At 48.1% G+C, this 25,524-nt stretch overlaps 1 protein-coding gene across 1 annotated transcript in view; it reads right to left on the reverse strand.

Annotated features, from left to right (window-relative positions):
• CACNA2D4 (calcium voltage-gated channel auxiliary subunit alpha2delta 4) overlaps positions 1-12,979 on the reverse strand; it is a 128,700-nt gene extending 115,721 nt beyond the window's left edge. The window contains exons 1-4 of the mRNA XM_077953269.1: positions 12,867-12,979; positions 9,257-9,316; positions 7,867-8,029; positions 7,340-7,471 (exon numbers count right to left, since the gene is read on the reverse strand). Coding sequence (XP_077809395.1) covers positions 7,340-7,471; positions 7,867-8,029; positions 9,257-9,316; positions 12,867-12,905 — 394 coding nt within the window. The 5' untranslated portion in view covers positions 12,906-12,979. The remainder of the gene's footprint in view (positions 1-7,339; positions 7,472-7,866; positions 8,030-9,256; positions 9,317-12,866) is intronic.
• Between the last annotated feature and the right edge of the window lie 12,545 nt (positions 12,980-25,524).

A 25,524-nucleotide genomic window follows, 5' to 3' on the forward strand; every position in this document is an offset into this window, starting at 1 on the left:
GCTAACACGGTGAAACCCCGTCTCTACTAAAAAATACAAAAAACTAGCCGGGCGCAGTGGCGGGCGCCTGTAGTCCCAGGTACTCAGGAGGCTGAGGCAGGAGAATGGCGTGAACCCGGGAGGCGGAGCTTGCAGTGAGCTGAGATCCGGCCACTGCACTCCAGCCTGGGTGGCAGAGCGAGACTCCGTCTCAAAAAAAAAAAAAAAAAAACAACAACAAAACAAAACAAAACAAAGCTTGGGCACATGTTCTCAGGGCCTCCTGAGGACTGTGTCATTGGCAAAAACATTTTTAAAAACCTAAAAACAAACAAACAAAAAACACAGCAAGACTATTGATCTGTTGCCTATAAGAAACACACTTCAACTGTAAAGACACACATTGAAAATAAAGGAATGGAGAAAGACATTCAATGCAAAAGGAAACCAAAAAAAGAGCAGGAGCAGCTATACTTACATCAGACAAGATAGATTTCAAGACAAAAACTATAAAGAGAGACAAAGAATGTCATTAGAAAATGATAAACAGGTCAATTCAGCAAGAGGATATAACAATTGTAAAAATATATTTACTGGAGCAGCCAGATATATAAAGCTAATATTATTAGAGCTAAAGAGAGAGATAGACCCCAATGCAATAACAGCTGGAGACTTCAACACCCCACTTTCAGCATTGGACAAATCATCCAGACAGAAAATCAACAAAGAAACATCATACTTAATCTGTACTATGGGCCAAATAGACTTAATAGATATTTACAAAACATTTCCCTCAATGGCTACAGAATACAAATTATTTTCAGCACATGGATCATTCTCAAGGACAGAGTATATTTAGGCCAGAAAATAAGTCTCAAAACATTTCAAAAAGTTGAAATAATATGAAGTGTTTTCTCTGATCACAATGGAATAAAACTAGAACTCAACAAGAAGAGGAATTTTGAAAACTATACAGAAACATGGAAATTAAACAATATGCTATAGAATGATCATTCAATGAAGAGATTAAGAAGGAAAATTGAAAAATTTCTTGAAACAAATGATAATGGACACACAACATACTAAAACCTATGGGATACAGCAAATGCAGTACTAAGATGGAATTTTATAGCTGTAAGTGTCTACATCAAGAAAGTAGAAAAATTTTAAATAACCTAACAATACATCTTGAAGAACTAGAAAAGCAAAAGCAAACCAAACCCAAAGTTAGTAGAAGAAAAGAAATAATAAAGATCAAAACAGAAATAAGTGAAATTGAAATGATAAAAAATACAAAAGATCAATGAAATGAAAAAGTCGGTTTTTAAAAAAGATAAACAAAATTGACAAACTTTTAGCCCCACTAAGAACAAAAGAGAGAAGACTCAAATATATAAAATCATAGATGAAAAAGGAGACATTACAACTGATACCACAGAAATTCAAAGGATCATTAGAAGCTACTCTGAGCAAATATATGCCAATAAATTGGAAAACCTAGAAGAAATGAATAAATTCCTAGACACATACAACCTACTAAGATTGAACCATGAAGAAATCCAAAACCTGAACAGATCAATAACAAGTAATGCTATTGAACCCATTATAAAAAGTCTCTTAGCAAAGAAAAGACTGGAACCAGATGGTTTCAGAATTGCTGAAGTTTACCAAAAATTTAAGAAATAACTGATACCAATCATACTCAAACTTTATGAAAAATAGAGGCAGAGGAAATACTTCCAAACTCAGTATACAAGGCTGGCATTATCCTGATACTGAAACCCAAAAAAAAATATCAAAACAAAAACCAAACAAACAAAAAGCCTACAGGGCAATATCCCTGAAGAGCACTGATGCAAAAATTCTCAATGAAAACACTAACAAAGTGAATACAACAATACATCAAAAAGATCACTCATTATGACTAAGAGATGAACTGTGCAAAGAGATGAACCATGCAAAGATGGTTCAACAAATGTGAATCAGTCAATATAATACATCTTACCAACAGAAAGAAGGACAAAAACCATATGATCATTTCAATTGATGCAGAATAAGCACTTGATAAAATTCAACATCTCTTCATGGTAAAAACCCTAAAAAAACTGGGTATATAAGGAACGTACCTCAACATAATAAAAACCATATACAACAGATCCACAGCTAGTATCATATTAGATGGGGAAAGACTGAAAGCCTTTCCTCTAAGATCTGGAACAAGACAAGGATGTCCATTTTCACCACCATTATTCAACATGGTACTGAAAGTCCTACCCAGAGCAATCAGACAAGAGAAAAATATTAAGGGACTCCAAATTCGAAAGGAAGAAGTCAAATTATCCTTGTTTGCAGATAATATGATCTTATATTTGGAAAAACCTAAATACTCCACCAAAAAACTATTAGAACTGATAAACAAACTCAGTAAAGTTGCAGGAGACAAAGTCAACATACAATGATCAGTAGCATTTCTATATGCCAACAGCAAACAATCTGAAAAAGAAATCAAGAAAGTAATCCCATTTACAATAGCCACAAATAAAATAAAATACCTGGAAATTAATTTAACCAAAAAAGTGAAAGGTCTCTACAAGGAAAATTATAAAATTGATGCAAGAAATTGAAGAGAACACAATAAAATGGAAAATATTCCATGTTCATGGATTGGAAGAATTAATATAGTTAAAATGTCCATACTATCCAAAGCAATCTACACATTCAATGCAATCCCTATCAAAATACCAATGACATTCTTCACAGATATAGAAAAAACAATTCAAAAATGTATATGGAACCAAAAAATACCCAGAAGAGCCAAAGCTATCCTGAGCAAAAAGAACAAAACTGGAGGAATAACATTACCTGACTTCAAATTATGCTATAGAGCTATAGTAAGAAAAACAGCATGGCACTGGCATAAAAACAGACACATAGACCAATGGAACAGAATAGAGAATGCAGAAATGAATCCATACATCTACAGTGAACTCATTTTTTTTACAAAGGTGCCAAGTACACACATTGGGGACAGGACAGTCTCTTCAATAAATGGTGCTGGGAAAATTGGATATTCACATGCAGAAGAATGAAACTAGACTCCTATCTCTCACCATATACCAAAATTAAATAAAAATGGATTAAATACTTAAACCTAAGACCTCAAATGATGAAACTACTAAAAGACAACATTGGAGCAACTCTCCAGGACATTGAACTGGGCAAGGATATCCTGAGTAATACCCCACAAGCACATGCAACCAAAGCAAACATTGATAAATGGGATCATATCAAGTTAAAAAGCTTCTGCACAACAAAAGAAACAATCAACAAAGTAAACAGACAATGCACAGAATGGGAGAAAATATTTGCAAACTCCTATCCATCTGAGAAGGGATTAATAACCAGAATACATAAGAAGCTCAAACAACTCAATGAGAAAAAAAAAAATCAAATAATCTGATTTTTAAATGGGCAAAAATCTGAATGTACATGTCTCAAAAGAAGAAAGACAAATGGCAAACAGGTATATAAAGAGGCTCAACATCATTGATTATCAGAGAAATACAAATCAAAACTACAATGAGATATCATCTCACCCCAATTAAAATGGCTTGTATCCAAAAAACAGGCAATTACAAATGCTGGCAAGAACTTGGAGAAACTCACACTCATACACTATTGGTGAGAATGCAAATTAGTACAACCACTATGGAGAACAGTTTTGAGGTTCCTCAAAAAACTAGAAATAGAGCTACCATATGATCCAGCCATCCCACTGCTAGGTATCTACCTAAAAGAAAGAAAATCCATATATTGAAGAGATATCTGCACTCCCATGTTTATTGCAGCACTATTTACAATAGCCTAGATTCATAAACAATCTAAATATCCATCAACATTAGATGAATGGATAAAGAAAATGTGGTACATGTACACAGTGGAGTACTATTCAGCCATAAAGAGAATGAGATTCTGTCATTTGCAATAACATGAATGGAACCAGAGGCCACTATGTTAAGTGAAATAAGTCAGGTACATAGAGAAACTTCACGTCTCACTTATTTGTGGGAGCTAAAAATTAAAACAACTGAACCCATAGAGATAAAAATTAGAATAATAGCTACCAGAGGCTGGGAAGGGTAGTGATGGGGTGGGGGAGAAGTGGGATGGTTAATGGGTACAAAAAATAGAAAGAATGGATAGATCTAGTATTGATAGCACAACAGGGTAACTATAGTCAGTAATAATTTAATTTTACATTTTAAAATAACTAAAAGAGTATAATTGGATTGTTTGTAACACAAAGGATAAATGCTTGAGGCAATGGATACCTCATTTGCCCTGATGTGATTATTAAATGTTGTATGCCTATATCAAAATATCTCATATACCTCATAAATATATACACATACTATATACCACAAAAATTAAAAATTAAAAAACAAGAATTACTAGTTTGTGGTTTGGGGCACACAATGTATAAAGAAGGAATTTTGTGACAACAACAACCAAAAGGGGTAGATAAGGAGCTGTAAAGGAGCCAAGTTTTTGTATGTTATTGAAGTTAACCTGTTATAAATCCAAATTAGAATGTTATAATTTTAAGATGTTAAATGTAATCCCTCTGGTAACCAGAAATAAAATAACTATAGAATACATATAAAAGGAAATGAGAAAGAAATTTAAATGTTTCCCTACAAAAAATCAACTAAACATAAAAGAAGACAGTAATGCAGAAAATGAGGAACAAAAAGCCTAAGGCTTATAGAAAACAAATAGCAAAATGACAGAAATAAGTCCCTCAACAGTAATTACTTTAAATATAAATGGATCAAACTTTCCAATCAAAACACAGAGATTGGCAGAATGGATGAAAACATAAAACTAGCAAGCAAAACTCAGGAGCATATTAAAAGGATTACACACCATAACCAATAGGACTTATTCCTGGAATGCAAGGATGGTTCAACATATGAAAATTGATCAATGTAATACACACATTAACATAATGAAGGGAAAAAATTCCATGGCCATCTCAATGGATGCATAAAAAGCATTTCACAAAATTAAACATCCTTTGATGACAAAAACATTTAAAAAAAACTAGTGATAGAATAAAACCGATATAAAAATCATGTGTGGAAAACCACATCTCAAACATCATACTCTATGGTGAAAGACTAGAAGATTTTTTTTTTATTATTATCAAAAACAAGACCAGGATGTGCACTTTTGCCACTTCTACTCAATATAGTATTGGAAATTTTAGCTAGAACAATTAGGTATAAAAAAGAAATAAAATGGCATTCAAACTGGAAAGAAAGAAGTAAAATTATGTCTGTTCACAGATGATCTCATATGTAGAATGCCCTAAGGATTCCACAAAAAACTCTTAGATCTAATAAATAAATTCAGCAAAGTATCAGGGGACAAACTTGACACACAAAAATCAGTTGCATTTCTATACATTAACAGTGAACAATCTGAGAAATTATTTTTAAAAATCCTATTTACAATAACATCAAAAAGAATAAAATATTTAGGAATTAACTTAACCAATGGGTGAAAGACTTGAACAATGAAAACTATGAAACATTGCTGAAAGAAATTAAGGACAGGAATAATGAAAACACATTCCATATTCATAGACTGAAATACTTAATATTGTTAAGATATCAGTACTGCCCAAGGTGGTCTACTGATTCAATGCAATCCCTATCAAAATCTCAATAGCGAGAGAAACTCATTCTAAAATGTATATGGAACCTCAAGAAACCCCAAATAGCCCAAACAATTTGGGGGAAAGAAAAACCTATGGAGGCACACTTCCTGATTTTTAAATTACTGAAAAACTACAATAATCAAAACAGCATGGTATTGGCATAAAGAGAGGTATATAGATCAATGAAATAGGATAAAAATCCCAGAAATAAACCCTCACATACATGATTAAATGATTTTCAACAAGTGTACCAAGACCATTCAATGGAAGAAAGGCAGTCTTTTCAACAAATAGTGCTGGGGCAACTGTATATCCACATGCAAAAAAGTGAAGCTGAACTCTTATCTAATACCATATATAAAAATTAACTAAAAATGGAAATGTAAGACCTAAAACTATAAAACTCCTGTTAGAAAACATAGGGGAAACACTTTATGACATTAGAGTTGGCAGTCATTTCTTGGATATGACACCAAAGGCATAGGCAACAAAAGATAAAATAACCAAATTGGATTTCAGAAAAAAATTAAAAGTTTGTTCATCAAAAGACAATATGAACAGAGTAAAAAGGCAGCCCACAGAATGGGAGAAATTATTTGCAAATCACACATCTGATAAAGGATCAATATTTAGAATATATAGATAACTCATAAAACTCAACAACAATAAAAATAGTGCAATTCAAAATAGTGAGAAATGGCCTCTTTCTACTGACTGATGAGTTCACATCTGGACTGTGTTGTTTACATATAAGCTGGCGTCTCTGGAAGCCCTGATGTGGCAGGAATATTTACAGGAATTCCACCCTGGAGTAGACAGGAGGGGCATGTAAGCTGCATGGAAGAAGGATAAACCTATTCATTGAAGCTCCAGAGAATCAAAACAGCCGCAATAGCTAGCTGTGAATTCTGGCAGAAGAACACAATGCCAACTATGGGAACTGCAGGAGCTCTGAGGTCCCTTTGCACTCCAAGAGAGAGAATGACTTTCCAGCCTGTGGACACAGAGGAGTCCTTTCGGGCCTTTCTGGTTTCCTGTTTCAGAAAAGTGGGATAACTTTAAGACTTCCTGGACTGTGTGCTAAACTATAAAAATGGGTTGGGGTGAAATGGAGAGCCAACTTATTTTAAATGGGAACCAAAAAGAGGTAGAACTCTTGGAAACTTTGTGCTCTGTGTTTTCTATTTTTATTGATGGACTCTATTAAGCTGGCCACTAGCCACAGAATGGCCTGTGCCATTTTCTGGATTGCTGCTGAACACTCTTGGCGAGTGCGCCTCATTTTTCCAATTGGGACATAAAGTCCTTAAGGTAAAGAATTGTTTTATCCTTCTTTGTATCTCCCAAAGTACTTTTCATGAGACAGGAGCTTCATGTGGGCATTCAATGACTGGTTTCATGGTGTTTGATGGTTTCATTCATCATTCATTCATTCATTCATCCATTCCACAGCCTTTTAATATGTGCATATCATGCAGTGAGAAGGGCTAAAGTGTGGGCTTGGAGATGCTTTGGGATAGGAGGACCAGCCCCATTCACTGGGGACCTGAGTGGCAGGGTCCATCTTCAATGCCCCTATTGTCTTATTTCCAGAGAAGAATCCCAGAAGGTCATGGAGATGCAACTCCATGTCCTTACCTGGATAGATCCTGAAGAATCCAGTTGCACTGCCAAAATATTGCCAGGTCAACGTTGGGTCTCTCTGAAAGTTCTCCACAAAGACAGCATTCAAGGCTTCAGACATGTAGACTCCATTTAAAATATCTGGGTCTGAAGGGTGAGATTATAGATGATCATGATCCTGTAGAACTTCTCAGGAAAATGGTGATCATGCCTGGTGGGCGTGCCCGGTGAGTGTGTCTGGTGAGTTCCTGGTGAGTGTGCTTGGTGGGTGTGTCTGGTGGCCATGCCTCGTGGGTGTGTCTGGTGGGTGTGTCTGGTAGGTGTGTCTGGTGGGTGTGCCTGTTGCATGTGCTTGGTGGGTGTGCCTGGTGGGTGTGCCTGGTGGGTGTGTTTGGTAAGTGTGCCTGGTGGGTGTGCCTGGTGGGTGTGTCTGGTGGGTGTGTCTGGTGGGTGTGTCTGGTGGGTGTGTCTGGTAAGTGCCTGGTGGGTGTGCTAGGTGGGCGTGCCTGGTGAGTGTGCCTGAGCTGAGCGTGCTAGGCTACCTTTGTTGTACACGTTTGTGGGCAGCTGCACGCTGCTGATGGAGGTGTTCACCGGCAGGTTGCTGAAGTGTGCATTGGACTCCAGGAGGAACTCGGCGCCCAGCTCCACGAAGTTGCCTTTCTCGTCCCTCTCATTGATCAGGACCGAGTTGTAATAGTCGAACTGGGGTGGACGGGTGAGGCCCACGGAGACGGCCCGAGCACAGGGACGGGCGGAGAGAGAGGAAGAGAAACGGCGCAGGTGAGAGGACGCGAGGGCCGGGGCGGAGCGGCCATCAGCGTCTACACAGGCACCTGCAGCGGCGCGCTGGGCAATGATAGGGTGATTCGGGACAAAAACATCCAGGAGGCCGATGTTTGATGACCATCGTCCTGGCCGCTCCCTCAGTCCCCAGCTTGGAGCAGCGTGTGTTGACGCGGCCGAGGCGGAGAGGAGACAGGCAGCCGCGAGTCAAGGACAGGTAGAGACAAGAGCCCCATCAGCTCGTCCACTTCTCGCGGGCCAGGAAGGCCCCAGAGCCCCAGAACGGTGCCTGCGGAATCTTGGGGCCTACAGCCTTGGCCTCAGACAGGTTCCGAGTCCCGCAGCTGCCCTCGGGCTCTCCAACGCAGTATTGGAGGGTGTGCTAGGATTGCCTCCAGCAGAGCCCCGGCCCATTTCCTCCACACGACCGGGTTCACACCTGAACACCCCCCAGGACTGCCTCACGGACATCCCCACGCCAACTGCCACGCCAGGTTCCTGCACCCCACACCCGGCTCCTCCTCACGACACTGCGGCCCGCGCTGGCCTTCCACGCACACTCCCAGCCGCGTCCCAGCCCTCCTCAAGCCCTCCGCACCTGCCTTTCCCTGCTGAGAAAGGCCAGGCTCCTAGGCTGGCACCCAAGGCTCCCCCGACCCCCTCATCTAACTGTCCAAGGCCACTGTCTTCGTCACCAGCCTCTGGACACACAGGGCCCAGGTCCCACTGTTTCCTCAACCAACCTTGTGTTTTCTTATTTCTGTGTCTTCTTTCCACTGTGACCAAAGGCCCCTTTTCCAGGCCCTGTCTGCCTAAATCCCCCTGAGCCCTGGGCGCAGCCCCAGGCCGCCCTGTCTGCGGGAGTTTTGGGGCAGCCCTCCCCTTCTCCAGCCTGCATTCTCCGGAGGCTCCATCCACCCATCTGTAGTGACTTGTGATGTGCCTTATACTGGAGTTCTTTGCACTGTGAGCTTCTTGAGGTCAAGAACAAGTTCCCATCCAGAGGATAGCACATCGCTGTGCCTGTGTGGGGGTGAGCAGTAAATGTCTATGGAATCAGTGGATCGCCACTCTACACCACCACCCCCATATCTGGTACTCAGGTGATCCTGGCCCTCTGGCACCAGTGCCAGGAGTGGGACTCACCACCAGGGATTCATTGAATTCGTGGTTCAGGTCGGCCTCCTCGGCAGCCTCCACCAGATTCTGAGGGATGGGAACACAGAGGTAGGGAGAATGGGTAAAAGGAACCCAGCGGGTTTTCAGCGAGTGAAACAGTTGCCGGGTAACCCAGCAATTCCACTCCTGGGTGTGTATGCCCAGAAGAATTGAAAACAGGGACGCTAACAAGAACTCAAGCACGAATATTCACAGCCACACTATGCACAACAGCCAAAAAGCATGTGCATACGGCTAAGTGAAAGCAGCCCATCGGAAGAGGCCATGTACTGTGTGATCCCCACAACATGGCATTCTGGAAAAGGCAAGACTAGGAAGATGGAGAAGATAAGTGGTTGCCAATGGTTGGGGATTTTTAGGGCAGTGAAATTCTTTTGTCTGATACTGTAATAGCGGATGCATGTCATTGCACATGTTTCCAAACCCACAGAATGTACGAGAGTGAACCCTAATGCGTGCTATGGACTTTGGGATAATGGAAATTCACTGATTATACCCAATCTACCATGGATGCAGGGTGTCGATAGTGGGGAAGGCTGTGGCAACAGGGGATGTATGGAAACTGTACTTTCTTCTACATTTTGCTGTGAACCTAAAATGGCTCTAAAAAATAAAGTCTACTAAAATACGTGCATTTTGTGTGTGTGTGTGTGTGTGTATTCAAAGCCAAAAGATGGAAACAACTCAAATGTCTGTCATTTGATGAAATAATAAACAAAATGTGAGCTATGCACACAATGGAATATTATACAGTCCTAAAAAGGAATGAATTGCTGATGCATGGAACAACACAGATGAACCCTGGAGACATTATGCTAAGTGAAATAAGTCTACAAATGGTCACATATTGTATGATGCCATTTACGTGAAATACCCACAACAGGCAAATCCATAGACAGAAAGAGATTAGTGGTTGCGGAGCTAAGAGGAGGTGGATAGTGGAGTGATTGCTTACTTAGTACTCAGATTCTGCCTGGAGTGGTGAAAAAGTTCTGGAACTAGATGATGGAGATGGTTGTACAACATTGTGGGTGTACTTAATACCACTAAATTATACACTTCAAAATAATGGTCAATTTTATCTTACATGTATTTTACTGCAATACAATTTTTTTTTTTTTTTTTTGAGATGGAGTCTCGCTCTGTCACCCAGGCTGGAGTGCAGTGGCATGATCTTGGCTCACTGCAACCTCCACCTCCCAGGTTCAAGCAATTCTTCTGCCTCAGCCTCCCGAGTAGCTAGGACCACAGGTGCCTGCCACCATGCCCAGCTAATTTTTGTATTTTTAGTAGAGATGGGGTTGCACCATGTTGGCCAGGATGGTCTCGATCTCTTGACCTCATCATCCGCCCACATCGGCCTCCCAAAGTGCTGGGATTACAGGTGTGAGTCACCGCACCTGGCACAGTTTTTTTTTTTTTTTTTAAGAGCAGGCCAGCACCACAGAGTGTCAGGGTAAGTCAGGGTGGGGGAAGTGTTTTGGGAGTCAGAGGACCCAAGATCCTGTTCTAGCTTTGTCAGGGCCAAGCCACTAAGCCTCTCTGGTCTTCTGCTTATACAACTGTAAATCGGGTAGGATAATTCCTGCCTCCCCACTCACAGCTTACAGATCCTAGGATAAGGAAATTCCACAGGGAAATACTCATTTCAGGGAGGCTTTGCAGGAAACTTCCCATGTGCATCCTCGTAGAAGATCTGTGACCGCCACACACCACCCGCAGCAGGGGCAGGGACTGGTGCTCAGAGAAAGTCCGCAGAGCAGTGCTTCTTTGGTGTCTGAGGCTGTGGAAGGGCACAGGGAGCCTGGAGCCCCAGCCTCTGGGGGTGTCTCAGAACTGCTTGCTGCTCTAAGGGAGGAGACCACCCCTCATATTGTCTTATGCCCAATTTCTGCCTCCAAAGAAAGAAGAAGTAAAAACTAAAAGGCAGAAATGAAATCCACAGGCAGACAGCCCAGTGCCACGCCCTGGGCCTGGTAGTTAAAGTTATTGACCCCTGACCTAACTGCTTATGTTATCTACAGATTCCAGACATTGTATGGAGAAGCACTGTGAAAATCCCTGTCCTGTTCTGTTCTGATTACCGGTGCATGCAGCCCCCAGTCACGTACCCTCTGCTTGCTCAATTGATCATGACCCTCTCATGTGGACCCCCTTAGAGTTGTGAGCCCTTAAAAGGGACAGGAATTACTCACTCAGGGAGCCTGGCTCTTGAGACAGGAGTCTTGCCGATGCTCCCAGCCAAATAAATCCCTTCCTTCTTTAACTCCGTGTCTGAGGAGTTTTGTCTGCGGCTTGTCTGGCTACACTCTAGTGACACAAGGACCGACGCCTGAAGTCAGGCGAGTTTCATACCCCCCTGTCTGTGTTTGACCCAAGGAGGCTGTTTACACAATGCTCACTGATTGAAAGAGGCAGGCGTCACTGCAGGTGCCAGGCTGTGTGTGAGGCTGGTGCCTTCCTGCTGTGGTGTGTGATTCAGTGACCCTGGATAGGCTCTTGAGTCCCCAGGCATCTTCTCATTGGTTCCTGATGCTAAGATCCCTTGCCCCTAGGCCTGCAGAAATGCTGCTCATTATAACACATGGGAAAGAAGGCCCCAGCAACCCTGACCTCGGCCTCCTCCCAGAGCGGGGGTTGTGATGGGTGTGGGGGGAAAGGCGGCACACTGAGGAGGCCGCAGCTCGCCTGCCCTATCTGCCCCTTCCCCTGCTGCTTGGCCCTGGCCTCAGCCTCCCAACCCAGCCAACCACCCCCGATCTCCTCTCTCCTTGTTCTCCTGGCTGGTCTTACGAGTCCTTTCAGGGACAGCAATGCTCTTGGATGGTTCGATTCTTGACTGGATGGAGTGGAGGACTGTATCTCCAACCACACTGTATCTACTGGTTTATACCATCCAGGTCCCCATAGGCCTCAGTGCAGACACTTCATCCCAGAGAAGGGGACAGCTTCTGTTTCTCCTGGGCCGCACCAGGCTTGGTGGATGTCCAGTAACAGGGTCACCTGGGCACAGGGCCCATCCCGGTAAGTACCTCTGCTGCCCGGGTGGCCCTCAGAGCACTTTAGCCATGAAGGTGGGTCCTGATGGCTGAATGAGGGTAAGGGAGGAACGAGGAGAGATGAGAAGGAGGATAGAGGAGGGAGGAGCTTGGCTTTGCTGGCTCCAGCTAGCTCGACTCCCACCCTCCTTCTGTTCATCTGTCCATCCACTCCCAAAGCAATTCCTAGGTGCTCACCCTGTGCAGTGCTCTGTACTGGTCACTGGGTATGGTCTGGTGACTCAGAGTTCCCCACAATGGCTGCAGGCTGATCCGGCAGTGCTGGGCATGGCCACCTCGGGGCAGAGCTCCGATCCCAGCCCCTCCCCTCTCCTCTTGTTTCCTATCATTACCTCTTTTACAGGGATTCTTGGAGTAAGGGTTCTTTTGGCTAATGGAGGTACAAGGTGAAATCTTGTAAGATAGGAGAGGCTCACGAGGGTGGGAGGATGCAGGGCCATGACATGGGGAGGGTCACTCTGCCACCCTGCGTCATGGGACTGGGGAGAAATGCCCTGCAGATCACAGGCCTGGAGTACCTGGACGGCCTCAACTTTCCTCCGCAGCATGTTCTCCATGTCCTCGGAGAACTTCCTCACCAGCTCCAAGCCATCCACCTCCTCGATCTTCAGACTGGACTCCACATCCTTGTACTTCTGTTTGGGGAAGGTGGGAGAGATGGGTGCACGAGGTTTTGTACCAGCATGGTTGCACCTGTGTTTGCATGGCCTCCATCCTCTCAACAGGTGCATTCTGGCACATGGAGCCTGGTTTACTCAACTAGGGGGAGGCCTAGCCCTCTCCTCCTTGGACAACATCCCCAGTGATAGTATCGCTGCCTCTCTTCAAATGTCTCTCTGTTCCAGGTGCTCTAGACGTATTGCAGCTATACCCTTAACAGGGGAGTAGAATGAGGCTCAGAGAAGTCAGTGAACTTGACCAAGGTCAGTGAGCAGGTGACCCTTGATGGGGCCAGGGCTCCCAGGCATCCCTGCCCATGTCCTTTGTGCAGAGCCATGCTGCTTCCCAGGGCTTGTGAAACCACCCCTGACATCAGTTCACTTTTCCCCAATGCCCCCAAAGAGGTATCTTGCTGTGAAAGTGCCCCTGTGCACATGGATGTGAACCTCAACTCCCACTGTCCCAACAGAGCCCGGCAGCTCCAGGAACTGAGCACAGCCGCCTGACAACTGCCAGTGAGCCCAGGAAAGCCTGGAGTGGGGTTTGAGTTTTCTTTCTGGGCCCAGGGGAGACCAGCTCTCATTGACTGTGTATATTGTAAATGTCTGTTCACCCAGCTCTGAAATTTATTGGCCGTGTGACCACAGGCAAGCCAGTCAATCAGTTTCCTCATTTGTAAGATGTGACATTTACATAGCTTTAGTGTATGCTCTAGAACGCAGAGATTTTACAGAATACTTTTACCCCAAACGGCCACATCGGTACTGCTCTCTGCTCCTCGGCCCGGGTTGTGGTGCTGTGCAGCATAGGAGTGTGCTGGGAGGGGCAGGCAGGGTCTTAGCTGTCATCGCTACAGTGGCCTCTGGGGGCTCAGGGAGCAGCCCACCCTGGCTCCTCTTACTCCACCAGGGACAGGCCTGGGGGCTGTGGGCAGGGGAGTTGAGGAGGGACATGCGGTCACACGCAAGCATAAAAGCCTGGGATTCAGGATCTTTGTGATATGGAAAAGGTGCCTCATGAATTGGTGGTGGGAATGAAATCACGACTACGAAGCTCTCAGTGAGTGGTAATAATAGAGGAGGGTGAGCTGCCGTTGGAACTGCTCTGGGGGGTTACAAATATTAGAGAACAGTGAAGTTGTTTATAACCTGGTAAGAAGACCAGCCAGCTGTTAATCTGCACAGCAAGCAATGCATATTAAGGGGGCGGATGCTGGACGTGGCTGGGGGCTGGGGGACTGACAGCTGGAGGTATGGGAGCTCTCCCTGCACAGAGGCCACAGCCCGTCCACCTTCTATGGCCCAAGCAGCTCCTAGGGCCCTGCACATGCCCTCCAAGGCTCCGCTAGCATCACAGGTGTTAGGCCTGCATCCCACTCCATCCACTCCCTCTGTCTCCCCTTTATTCTTCACCCCACCCCCACCCAGTACATCTCCTGCGTCTAATTCCACCTCGGCCTCTGCTCCCTGAGGACCTGGCACAATGCTCTTGACCACACCCCCAAACCGCCCCCCCTGCCTTGCTTTGGGAGTTGAGCAAATCGTTCACCTCCCCAGGCCTCAGTGTCCGATTTGATGGGAAGCCCAAGGCCTCTCACAGCACTGGCATCTGGGGGCTTTGATGGCTGACTGCCCTCTGCCACCCGGTGGGCTCTCTGGAAGGGGGCGACTGACCTTCTGCAGCAAGAGGGAGCCCGAGTATTTGGTCAGAGTGCTGTACAGGTCCCCGCCAAAGGTGTCAGCCCATAGCTTCACTCTGCCAGGCAACGAAAGGACACGTGTATACACACAAGTACATGCACAAATACAGAAACACACGCATAGACATATGGATTCACACACATAGAAAGCAAGTGTCTACACACAGACACCAGCTGATGCATGCACACTCAAACACACAGACACATGATGCATAAGAAATGCACACACACATACACCCACATGCATACCCATACACACACATGCATATGCATACACACATGTGACATATGCCCAGAAACACACACAAGAGCACCTGTCCCTCCTCCCGTCCCTAAAGCTACAGCCGCGGCCTGGGCAGGAGACGCGGAGAACCCTCTGGCTCCAGCGGCTGCACTGCTGTGTGTGAGCGTCCTGCTGAGGGTCATGAGGCAGGGCTGACCAGCCCAGGACTGAGCCTCACCCCAAGCCTCCGGGGCCTCTGGTTGGAGAGTGGCGGACCGAGAGGAGAGAAGGAGGGGAGAGGCAGTGGACAGGCTCAGGCCACGGTCGGAGGACTCTGAGGACAAAGGAGGACCTGCCTGGCCATAGCTGTGGCCTCTCAATGAATTGTTCCCTCCAGTGCACTCCACTCAAGGCCACTGGGGGCTGCCAAACCCTCTGTTGAAACCTCAGCGAATGCGTGAGGCAAGGACGCAGGAGGAAAAGGCTCTGAGCTGCCACTGCTGAGGCTGAGGGCAGGGCAGGCTGAGAGGGCATGAGGAGGCCACACCTTGCCCTCTGCGTGGGCAGCCTAGTGGGGAGCCCCAACCTCTGGCCCATGCCCCAGAAATGCACCACAATCCCACCATCTGGGCCAGGCTCCTGGGGTCCTGGGGGCAGGCACCCAGGGCTGCGTCTGAGCCTCTGCAAATGGAGCGGAAGAGGTTTGCCTGTGCGATCATTTCAAGAACAGCAGTCGCCACTCAACCAGTGTTTATCAGGGTCCTGCCATGAGGCAGCCTGGAGCCACCCCACAGTCCCCACCTTTGCAGGGACAGTTTTCTCATGCAGGTAGCATAGTACACGTCTGAAGGTGCCCATGAAGGTCGGGGAGAGGTAGTGGTATAAGGGAAGCCTTCCTGGGGGAGGGAGATCTGAGCTCTGGGTTAGAAGTTTGGTAGAGGTTAGCCTGCAAAGGGATCTGGAAGGGGACTGTAGGTAGGGAGTACAGAAGAGCTTGGAGGAGTAAAACATGACTTCCAGGTTTCCAGTGTGGGCTGTTGACCTGATGATGTTGTTATTGAATAAAATTAAGACTATCAGGAAGGTCGGGGGAACAAGTTGAGGAGGGTGAAAGGTGACGTGTGTACCTTGGGCTCTGTTGAATGTGAGGTTCCCATTGCAGAGCTACCAAGTGCCATTGGGCAGGTTGTGCACTGCACAACTCTGGAAGGCACCAATTGTGTTTTATCTTGAAAGACACACATCTGAATTTAAAACCTCACATGAGGTTTAGGAAAAGCTGCCCATAAGCATTGGGTATGTGTCTAACAGGTAGAGACAGGGCCGGGAGTCATCAGCACAAAGGTAGGGATTGGAATTCTGAGGGCAGGAGGGCTCTCTCAAGGAGGGTGTGCAGCATGAGATCTCTGAGCGTTGACAGATGTTGGGGAGCACCCCAACCTCATGGGGAGGCAGGAGAGGAGGAGCACTTGAAGACAGCAGAGATAAGCCGTGCCCAGGGAGACCCAGAGGAGTGCAGTGTCATGGAAGTCAAGGCACTGGGATAAAAGGAGAGGGGGCCTTGTGTGTCCCAAGCAACAGGGTCTGGGGAGACAAGGCCAGGAATGTCTCCTGGATTGGGCACGAGGAGGGCTTTGGGGACCCTGTGGAAACAGACTTGGGCGGAGGTGGAAGCCCTGCAGGCGGAAGGGAAAGACTGAGAAGAGAGGTTCGGTGGGAGTGAGGACAGGTGGGGCCAAGTCCTGGGCAGGCAGATGAGGCTGTGTGCAGGCTACGGTCTCCGGCAGCACCCAGGACTTCCGCATAGACGGCCTCTGGGGCCCCCCTCCATGAAGGCCTGGATTCCAGCCACCCTGACTTGGCCTTCAGCCCACTCCTGGAGTTGGCCCTCTCCTATCAGCTGGTGTGTGTTCTGGGGATGAAAATTGTTCTCAACATCTCCTGCAGCAACAGAGAGCGTTACAGGCTGGCAGTGGGTGTGATGGTGGAAGCGCAGTCCAGGCTGACTGGAGTTCAAATCCCAGCACCTTCATTTCCTGGCCTTGTGAACTCGGGGAAGTCACCTGACCTCTCTGGGCCTCTGTTCCCTCAGCTGCAAAACAGGGATAAAATAAGCCCCCGCTGAATGGCTTTGCAAACTAACGGTGTCGTTTGTGAAGCACCCAGCTCCATGCCAGGCATGAACCAAGGAGAGATGTGCGGCTTGATGGGAAACGATGCTGCCTAATCCACTGCTCAGCAAGGCTAAACACATGCACAGTGTGTCATGTGGGCTTGCTGTCCCCACTCCTGCTAAGACATGCAGTCGGCAGGTGGCTCTGCTGGTGGCCTGGCTATGGTGCTGGGCTCAAGCAACTGGATTAAACAGGATAGGGTCTGTAGCACCTACAGTCTAGAAGGCTCTGTCCCCCACCATGTAGTGGAAATTTCCTTCCTAGGACCACCAGAGCTAGGGCCTAAAATACAGACACCCCGGAGAGGTTGCACAGTAATTTAAATTTAGACCAAGGTGCACACGACTGATAGCGGGTTCTTCCCTGGAGCTGGTCTTAATGGCCGGCTATAGAATCAAGGCTGGAAGGAGGCAGAAAGGTGTAGAAAGGGAAGACTGCAGCCACCAAAATCCATTTTTTTTTCCCAGTTCCTGGACAAGCCACCTCCTGTGTGCATGAGACGTTCTGTGGGTTCAGAACTGCGTCCCCTTTTTGGAATGTCAAAATATGCATTTCTTGCCAAATCCTCTGGGGAGCTGCGATGACGACATAACCCGGCTCCCCCAGGCCGCCTCATCTCAGCGATTATCCTGAAGGAGCACCCGCCCTGCAGATGCCCCAGAAGCTGCTTGTCAGGCCAAGAAGAGAGCAGCCCTGATGACCAGCTCTGCCTAAAGCCATCCTGCTCCTGGGGAGGGGCAGGTGGGACTCCAGAACTCACACAGCTTTTGGGAGGAGAGAGAGGAGGCCGGAGGAGAAAAGGGTTTTGCAGCAAGAGAGTGGCCAGTCGCAGCCACTGGGGAAGAGCCCAGAGGGAGGGCACGGGCAGGAGGAGTGGGCAGAGGAGGGAGGCCCAGCCCGGGAAGAAAGTGGGAAAGGGTGACGGGTTTTTGGGGTGGGGTTGAACGTGACGCTTACGTTTCCAGAGGAATCTTGGCCTGCCCCCATGTAGGGGACAGGGAGGTGCCCAGGAGCAGCAGCCACAGGAGGGCCGAGGTCTTCTGCACAAAGGCCCAGGCCACGGGCATTGGCTGGCGGGGAATCCAGCAGCTGGTGGAGCTGAGATTTGCGTGGAAGTTGGGGTTTGCCGGCATGGTGGGCCTGGGGTTGGGGAGGGGAAGGAGGGCAGAGCAGCCACAGACCATGAGCTCTGTCTGCCTGCCTCCCAGGCCCCAGGGATGCCCCAAGCCTTTGTCTTCCGGGCCCCGGCGAGCCTGGGGTCTCCAGCCTCTCAGTCCTGGGCGGGGAGGGCTTCTCTCTGCCCCACAGCTGCAGCTCACAGAAGCGTGGCCCCACCTAGCAAGCAGGCCTCGGGAGAGGGGCTGGGGGAGAGGCTGTGGCAACATGAACCCCTTTAATCCGCTGGCCTCTCCTCTAATCCTCTCCTGACAGCAGGGAGGGGGTGGCAGGGGGCGGGGAGCTGCCTCCCGAGATTACCACGACTGCAGCTGGTTCCCTCAGGGCTGCAGTGCACCCCTCTGCTTTAAAGAGGTAGCCCCGTTCCTGTGGAACCACCTTCTGGACCCAGGAAGGGCTCACTGTGACTCTGGCCAGAGGACAGCAGCTGAGTTTGCACAGTGCTCTGAGGGACCCACAAATCTCCTGCTGACCCTGAGGTGGGGGCGTGTCCTCATCCCTGCTGGGCAGAGGCTCTTGAGGCCCGGGGAGTCCCAGGGGCAGAGCTGGGACTCTGGCTGGTGTTTCCAGGCCTGGGGCCTTTGGGCCAGGTCATAGGTCATAGGTGAAGTCAGTGCAGGTCATAGGTCATAGGTGAAGTCAGTGCAGGTCATAGGTCATAGGTGAAGTCAGTGCGGGTCATAGATGAAGTCAGTGTGGGTCATAGGTCATAGGTGAAGTCACTGCAGGTCCTAGGTCATAGGTGAAGTCAGTGGACCCACGCCTCCACATCTCAGCTGCTCGTGGGCAGGGCTGGGGACGCGTTTGCTGTGCAACTGATGAAGCTTCAGGGCCCCTGAGTCCACAGACTCCACCCTTTCCCGGAGAGGCCCTAGCAATGTGTTCCTGTGGCCAAACGTTTTTGTAAACTATGCAGAAGTGAGATAGTTTAACCATAACCAGTTGAGACGTCTGTCTCTTTCCATCCCAGCTTCTCTTCTGTCTGATGGGCCCCTAGTTGGATGATGTTTGGGTGGCTGAGGGCACTTGGGGGATCCAGTTAAGAGGAAAGTGAGCGGGGGAAACATCTAATCTGGGCTTAGAGGGATATGCTGATGTGGCTCACAACGACTCCTTTGTATAGAGAAGTCACCTCCAGCTGAGTGTAGGACGGGCTTCCAGGAACACTCGTCCCACAGGACATCCCACCAGCAGATGCAGCAAGAGAGGCTGGGCAGCAATGTGAGCACACCCCACCCCCCTCAGCCTGGCCATGTGTCGTGGGGAGGGCAAAATAACCGTCAGGAGCTCATCTGCAGAAAATCTGCAAAAAGCCACACAGGTAACATTGTTAGTGGAGGATCTGGTTCTCACCAAGGCCGGGCCAGAACAGAAGTTCTCTCCCGTTAGGAAAATAGTTGATATTGAGAGAATATAATTACACCGTACATTGCTTTGTGTTCTGATGAGAGTTACACAAATTAGAATTGATCAAAATTCTTGTGTTGTGAGCCCAAACCCGTAGTAGTACCACATGGGTCCTCTGGGGGTGAAGTCATAGATTTTATGCAGTCCCTGTCTCGGATTGTTTTCTTAGTGTAACTGGTGCACCACGTCTTCACAAAATCTGGTGGTTCCAGCAAAATGGTACACAAAATTGCCACCAACGCAGAGAAATGCTTGCAGAAGCAAGTGTTCTGATGACAGAACTCCTACACAGATTCATCAATAAGTCTATGTTGTAGTATCAGAGTAATCTGGTGGCACAGTTTTGTGGCTGAATACAATGTATTTTTTAAAGGCATCTGAATGATTCCTATGAATGTCTTAATTTCACATAAATTTTGTACATGTTTCGAGGATTACAAATCAAACACATTTAGAAAAAATAATACAGAGGTACATTGGGCAGTCAATACATAAAAAGAACGTAACTTCTCTAGGTTTTGTGAATTTGGTGGCATTCACCAGCCTCTTAAAATTTGTAATTTGGAATTGATTTTTAAAACTAAATAAATATTCACCTTTTTTCAACTTTTTTATTGTGGCCAAATACACATAACATATAATGTGCCGTCTTAATCATTTTTTTAAGTGTATGATTTAGCATAATTAAATACATTCATAATGTTGTTCCACCATCACCACTATCTCTATAATTCTTTGATCTTGTAAAACTGAAACTCTGAACCCATTAAACACTAGCTCCCCTTCCCTTCTCCCCCAGCCGCTGGCGGCCGCCGCTCTGCTCTCTGTGTCTCTGATGTTGGCGGCTATAGGGACCTCACGGAAGTGGAATCATCACATAGTTGTCCTTCCATGACTGGCTTATGTCACTTAGCACAATGCCCGAAAGGTTCAGCCACGGTGCAGCGTGTGTCAGAATTTCCTTCCTTTTTAAGGCTGATTAATATTCCATTGTGTGGATAGACCTCATTTTGTACATCTATTCCTCTGTCAATGGACATCAGGGTGGTGTCCTTCTTTCGGCTACTGTGAACTATGCTGCTCTCAAGACAGGTGTGCAAATATCTCTTCGAGATCCTGCTTTCAATAATAAATATTCGGTTTTATATTTATGTTTGCACTTGTGATTTGCATTATTTTTCTTTTATGGATAACCACTCGCACATTATACAAGCTCCCACCCCTCAGAGCCTGCCCCCACCGGGTTTCAGCACCCTGTCTGGAAAGGCTTCACCTCCCTCTACTGTGTCAAGCGTAGGAGCGGCTTAGAAAGCTCCGTCCTTCACAGACACGCTGGTGGCCCGGGTCCTGAGCAGCCCCTTAGACATACTTAGGAAGCCTCCAAAACTAGGCCTCCTCGGCCCAAGGCCACCCCTGGCCTCCAGGCAGCAGACTCTGCCCACTTCCCCTTCAGGCTCTAGCGACGGTTTCCTTCCCTGAGTGGGGGCTGGAGGGGGTAACGGCTGGGCTGCATCCTGTGTCCCCTACACTCACACCTTTCCAGAGTCCTTTGGGAACCAACTTTTTCACCTGTTCCTGCGGGCCCCTGTCTGGGAGCCTCCCCACCCTGCCTCTCCTCATCGATTCTTTTTTTTTTTTTTTTTTTTTTGAGACGGAGTCTCGCTGTGTCGCCCAGGCTGGAGTGCAGTGGCCGGATCTCAGCTCACTGCAAGCTCTGCCTCCCGGGTTTTTACGCCATTCTCCTGCCTCAGCCTCCCGAGTAGCCGGGACTACAGGCGCCCGCCACCTCGCCCGGCTAGTTTTTTGTATTTTTTAGTAGAGACGGGGTTTCACCGTGTTAGCCAGGATGGTCTCGAACTCCTGACCTCGTGATCCGCCCGTCTCGGCCTCCCAAAGTGCTGGGATTACAGGCTTGAGCCACCGCGCCCGGCCTCCTCATCGATTCTTAACGCAGCAACTGAAGGATCTTTTCAAATGTAAGTCAGACCCTGTGGCTCCTCTGCTCCGAAGCCCCCAGGGCTGCCCATCTCCCTTAGAGGAAAAGCCACAGTTCTGACCACAGCCACGAGGCCATACCTGGCTGGAGCTGGCTTGATTTTAAAAATCATTCCAAATTACAAATTTTAAGAAGCTGATGAACACCACGAAATTCACAGCCACAAGGCCCTCTGGCTGCCACCCACTGGGGGCTCCTGCTGCTCCCTGGGTACCTCAGGCACGCTCCCCGTCGGTGTGGCTGACCTCTGAGTTTGCAGTCCATGCTGTGGCTCTGTCTGCCTGCTTCCCTCTGCGTGGCTGGCTCCCTCATTTCCATCAGTGCCTGGCATCGGGTTTCCTGCAGGAAGAGCTGGTACCCTTGGATCAGGCAGCTTGAGAAGAGTTTAACAGAGAGGTTATTTACAGAGGTGTGGACGGAGTCCTGCAGGGACACTGCAGTGACCAGGGCTGGAAATAGCGGGAGCCAGCCCCTAAACCTCGGGGAGGGGGACGGGGACAGGGACAGGGACAGGAAAGCCACTGGACCCTGGAGAGAACAGGCTGTATGGGGAGGACTGTGGCCTCTGGCCAAGGGATGCGGCCAGCCACAGCAGTCCCATGGGAGGGCTGGGGCAGTGAACACCCACTCACCCTCTGCCTCCCCCCACTCTCCTGCTGGTGCCCCCACCTGGTGAACCCACTCCCCCCCAGGACAGCCCCTCAGGGCAGGGAGAGCACTCAGAGGAGACAGCAGGGGATGTCTAGCTCAAGGTCTTCAATGCCACCTTTTATGAAGGTGTCCTTGAATGAGAGAGTGGCGGGCAGTGACGCACAACTCTGTGAATAGCCTGTCAAGCACTGAGCTGCAAACTTGAACATGGTGAATTTTACGGCATATGAATTACTTCTCTGTTAAAAAAACTTTTTTTTTTTTTTTTGAAAATCACCTTTTTAACGAGTGAAGCCTTTCCCGGCTACAAGATCCACCATCTTGACCCTACGCCTGACGTTCCCTGTCCTTCTTCACAGCATCTTTCTTCTCCTCAGTGGCTAGCATGGGACGTGCCATATACAGGCCTCCTCCTCTAGCACGCAGCCTCCATAAGGGGCAGGGCCTGCGGGCTGTTTGTCCCTGCTGTCTGCCCCGTCCCCCAGCACAAGGAAGTAAAAACATGATTGGAATGAAGGAGGGATTGAAACGGGGGTGATTCTGGGTGGAGGTGAGGGCGCTTGGGCCGAGTCCTGCTTGTCTCCGCCTCTCTGGGGCCTTTGAACAGGAGCTCCAGGGCCCCCGGGTCAGTTTGGAATCCCCCATGTAGCCAGGCAAAGGCTTTCATTTCCCGTTCATTTTACAAATGTGTCTCGGATGGCTCATTTCATCTTCGGGTGACACAGAGCACATCACAAAGGCCTTCTGTGGTATCTGTACAGCACTATTCACTGCAGTGTGAGTCACAGCAGCAGAAGGTGGGAGTACCCCGGGTGTCCACCCTGCAGGGACATGGATCATGGATAAATCCAAGTGTCAACAAACAAACTAAACGTGGCATCGCACACGATGAACTATTAAAAGGAAGGCAATCCTGACACACGCTACAACATGGATGAACCTTAAGGACATTGTGGTGAGTGGAATAAGCCAGTCACAGAAAGACAAATACTATATGATTCCATTTGTACATGGTTCTCAGATTCACAGAGACGGAAAGCAGAACGGTGGGCACCCAGGGCTGCAGGAGGGAGCAGTGGGGAGTCAGTGTTTAATGGGTGCAGAGCTTCGGTTCTGCCAGGTGAAAAGGGTTCTGGAGATGGAGGGTGGTGGTGGTTTCAAAAGCGTGTGAATGTATTTAACACCACTGAACTCTACACTAAAACATGCTTACGATGGTGAATTTTGAGTTACGTGTATTTTACCACAATGTTTTAAAATAAGTGAGAAAAAAGAGGTGTGTGTGGGGTTGCTGTAGAGCTGCCCTGGGAAAAACCAGGAGTCCAGAACCCCCCGACTTCCTCATCTCCCAGACACTGCTTCCCATTCTTCAAACATCCATGGCTCCAAAATGCCAGTCTGGCTGGATTGCAGAGCTTTGAAAGGGAGAGTGCGTTTCAGACTCCTAACGCCTTTCATCAGGCCCAGCCAATTTTTACTCAATGAGGGAGGAGGAAATAAGGTCATTAAACAAAATGGTCTTGCTTGAACATGTGCCTCCTGCAACTATGCACATGGACACACACATGCATACGGACACACGCACAAGGACACACATGTACACAGACACACACGCACACACACGGACACACACAGGGACACACATGTACATGGACACATGCACACACACACACACGCACACGGACACACAAGCACACCGACGCACACGGACACACACATGCACGTGGACACACACATGCACACGGACATACACCCGGACACACACATGCGCACGGACACACATGTACATGAACACACATGTACATGGACACACGCACACACACACGGACACACACGGACACACATGTACATGGACACACGCACGCACACAGACACATGCACACGGACACACATGCACACAGATACATGCACACACACACACTGACACACATGTACACGGACATGCATGCACACAGACACATGCACATGGACACACAAGCACACAGACACGACATGGACACACACATGCACACGGACACACACGCACATGGACACACACAGACACACGCACATGGACACACACACATGGAACACACACATGCACACGGACACACACATACACAGACACACACACAGACACACGCACATGGACACACACATGCACACGGACACACGCACACGGACACACACATGCACATGGACACACACGGACACACGTACACGGACACACGCACCAGAACACACACACGTGTACACGGACACATGAACATGGACACACACACACAGACACACGCACACACACATGCACATGGACACACACGTACATGGACACATGCACCAGAATACACACGTGCACACGGACACATGCACATGGACACACACATGCACACGCACGTCTCCCCACCCATCACTAAGAAATGCAGCTTGGATTTAGGTGGTAAACAAGGTCATCAGCCTAGCGTCAACCCAGATTTGCTGGTGCAGTCTCCTGCCCGCGGGACGTCAAGCCTCCAACTTGTACCTTCTGCCTGGAGAGTCTGAGGCGCATCAAAGCCCGGGAGCAGAGGGCAGCGGGCTAATTAGAGGCTGGCCAGGCAGGCAGCCGCTGCGAGGCTGTGCGAAGAGGCAGTCTGCCAAAGAGCGGATCCCTGGGGACCTGCCGTGTCTATAAATACCCTGAAGGTAACTTGTTAGAGGTTGTGTGTGGTGGGGGGGAAGGGGGGAGAGAGAGAGAGAATGGGGAGGTAAAGACTGAAGCAGAAGAAACTCAGAGGGCCCCGTGGGGATTTACAAGCTGGGGGAGGACTTGGTGGTGAAAGGAGCTGGTCAGTTTCCACAGCTTCACAGCCCAGGAGGAGTGCAGAGAGGCCTCAAGAGGAAATTCAAGCATCAAAGAACAGGGTTTGAGAGGGAAGACCAGAGGAAGTGCTGAGAGGCACCAGCAATTTACTCATTTAACCGGCAAGTGAGGGCTAGCTGCGAGCCCAGAGGGTGTGCTCCAGGTTCTGACCCGTGATGGGCGGGCCCCAGGACTGTCCCTTCCTACCCTGTTATCCACGGCATCTCGTTTTTCTTATCTGTAAAATGGGGATGGTGCTCCCTGTGTCAGGCATAAATGTACTCAGCTGAAAGTAACAGAAAACCCAGATGACAAACAGGGATTTGTGAAAACAAGAAGTTTGGAGCGGGCAGTTCCAGTAGCAGCCCCTCT

This window comes from Macaca mulatta, chromosome 11, assembly GCF_049350105.2.
Source record: "Macaca mulatta isolate MMU2019108-1 chromosome 11, T2T-MMU8v2.0, whole genome shotgun sequence".
Lineage (NCBI taxonomy): Eukaryota > Metazoa > Chordata > Mammalia > Primates > Cercopithecidae > Macaca > Macaca mulatta.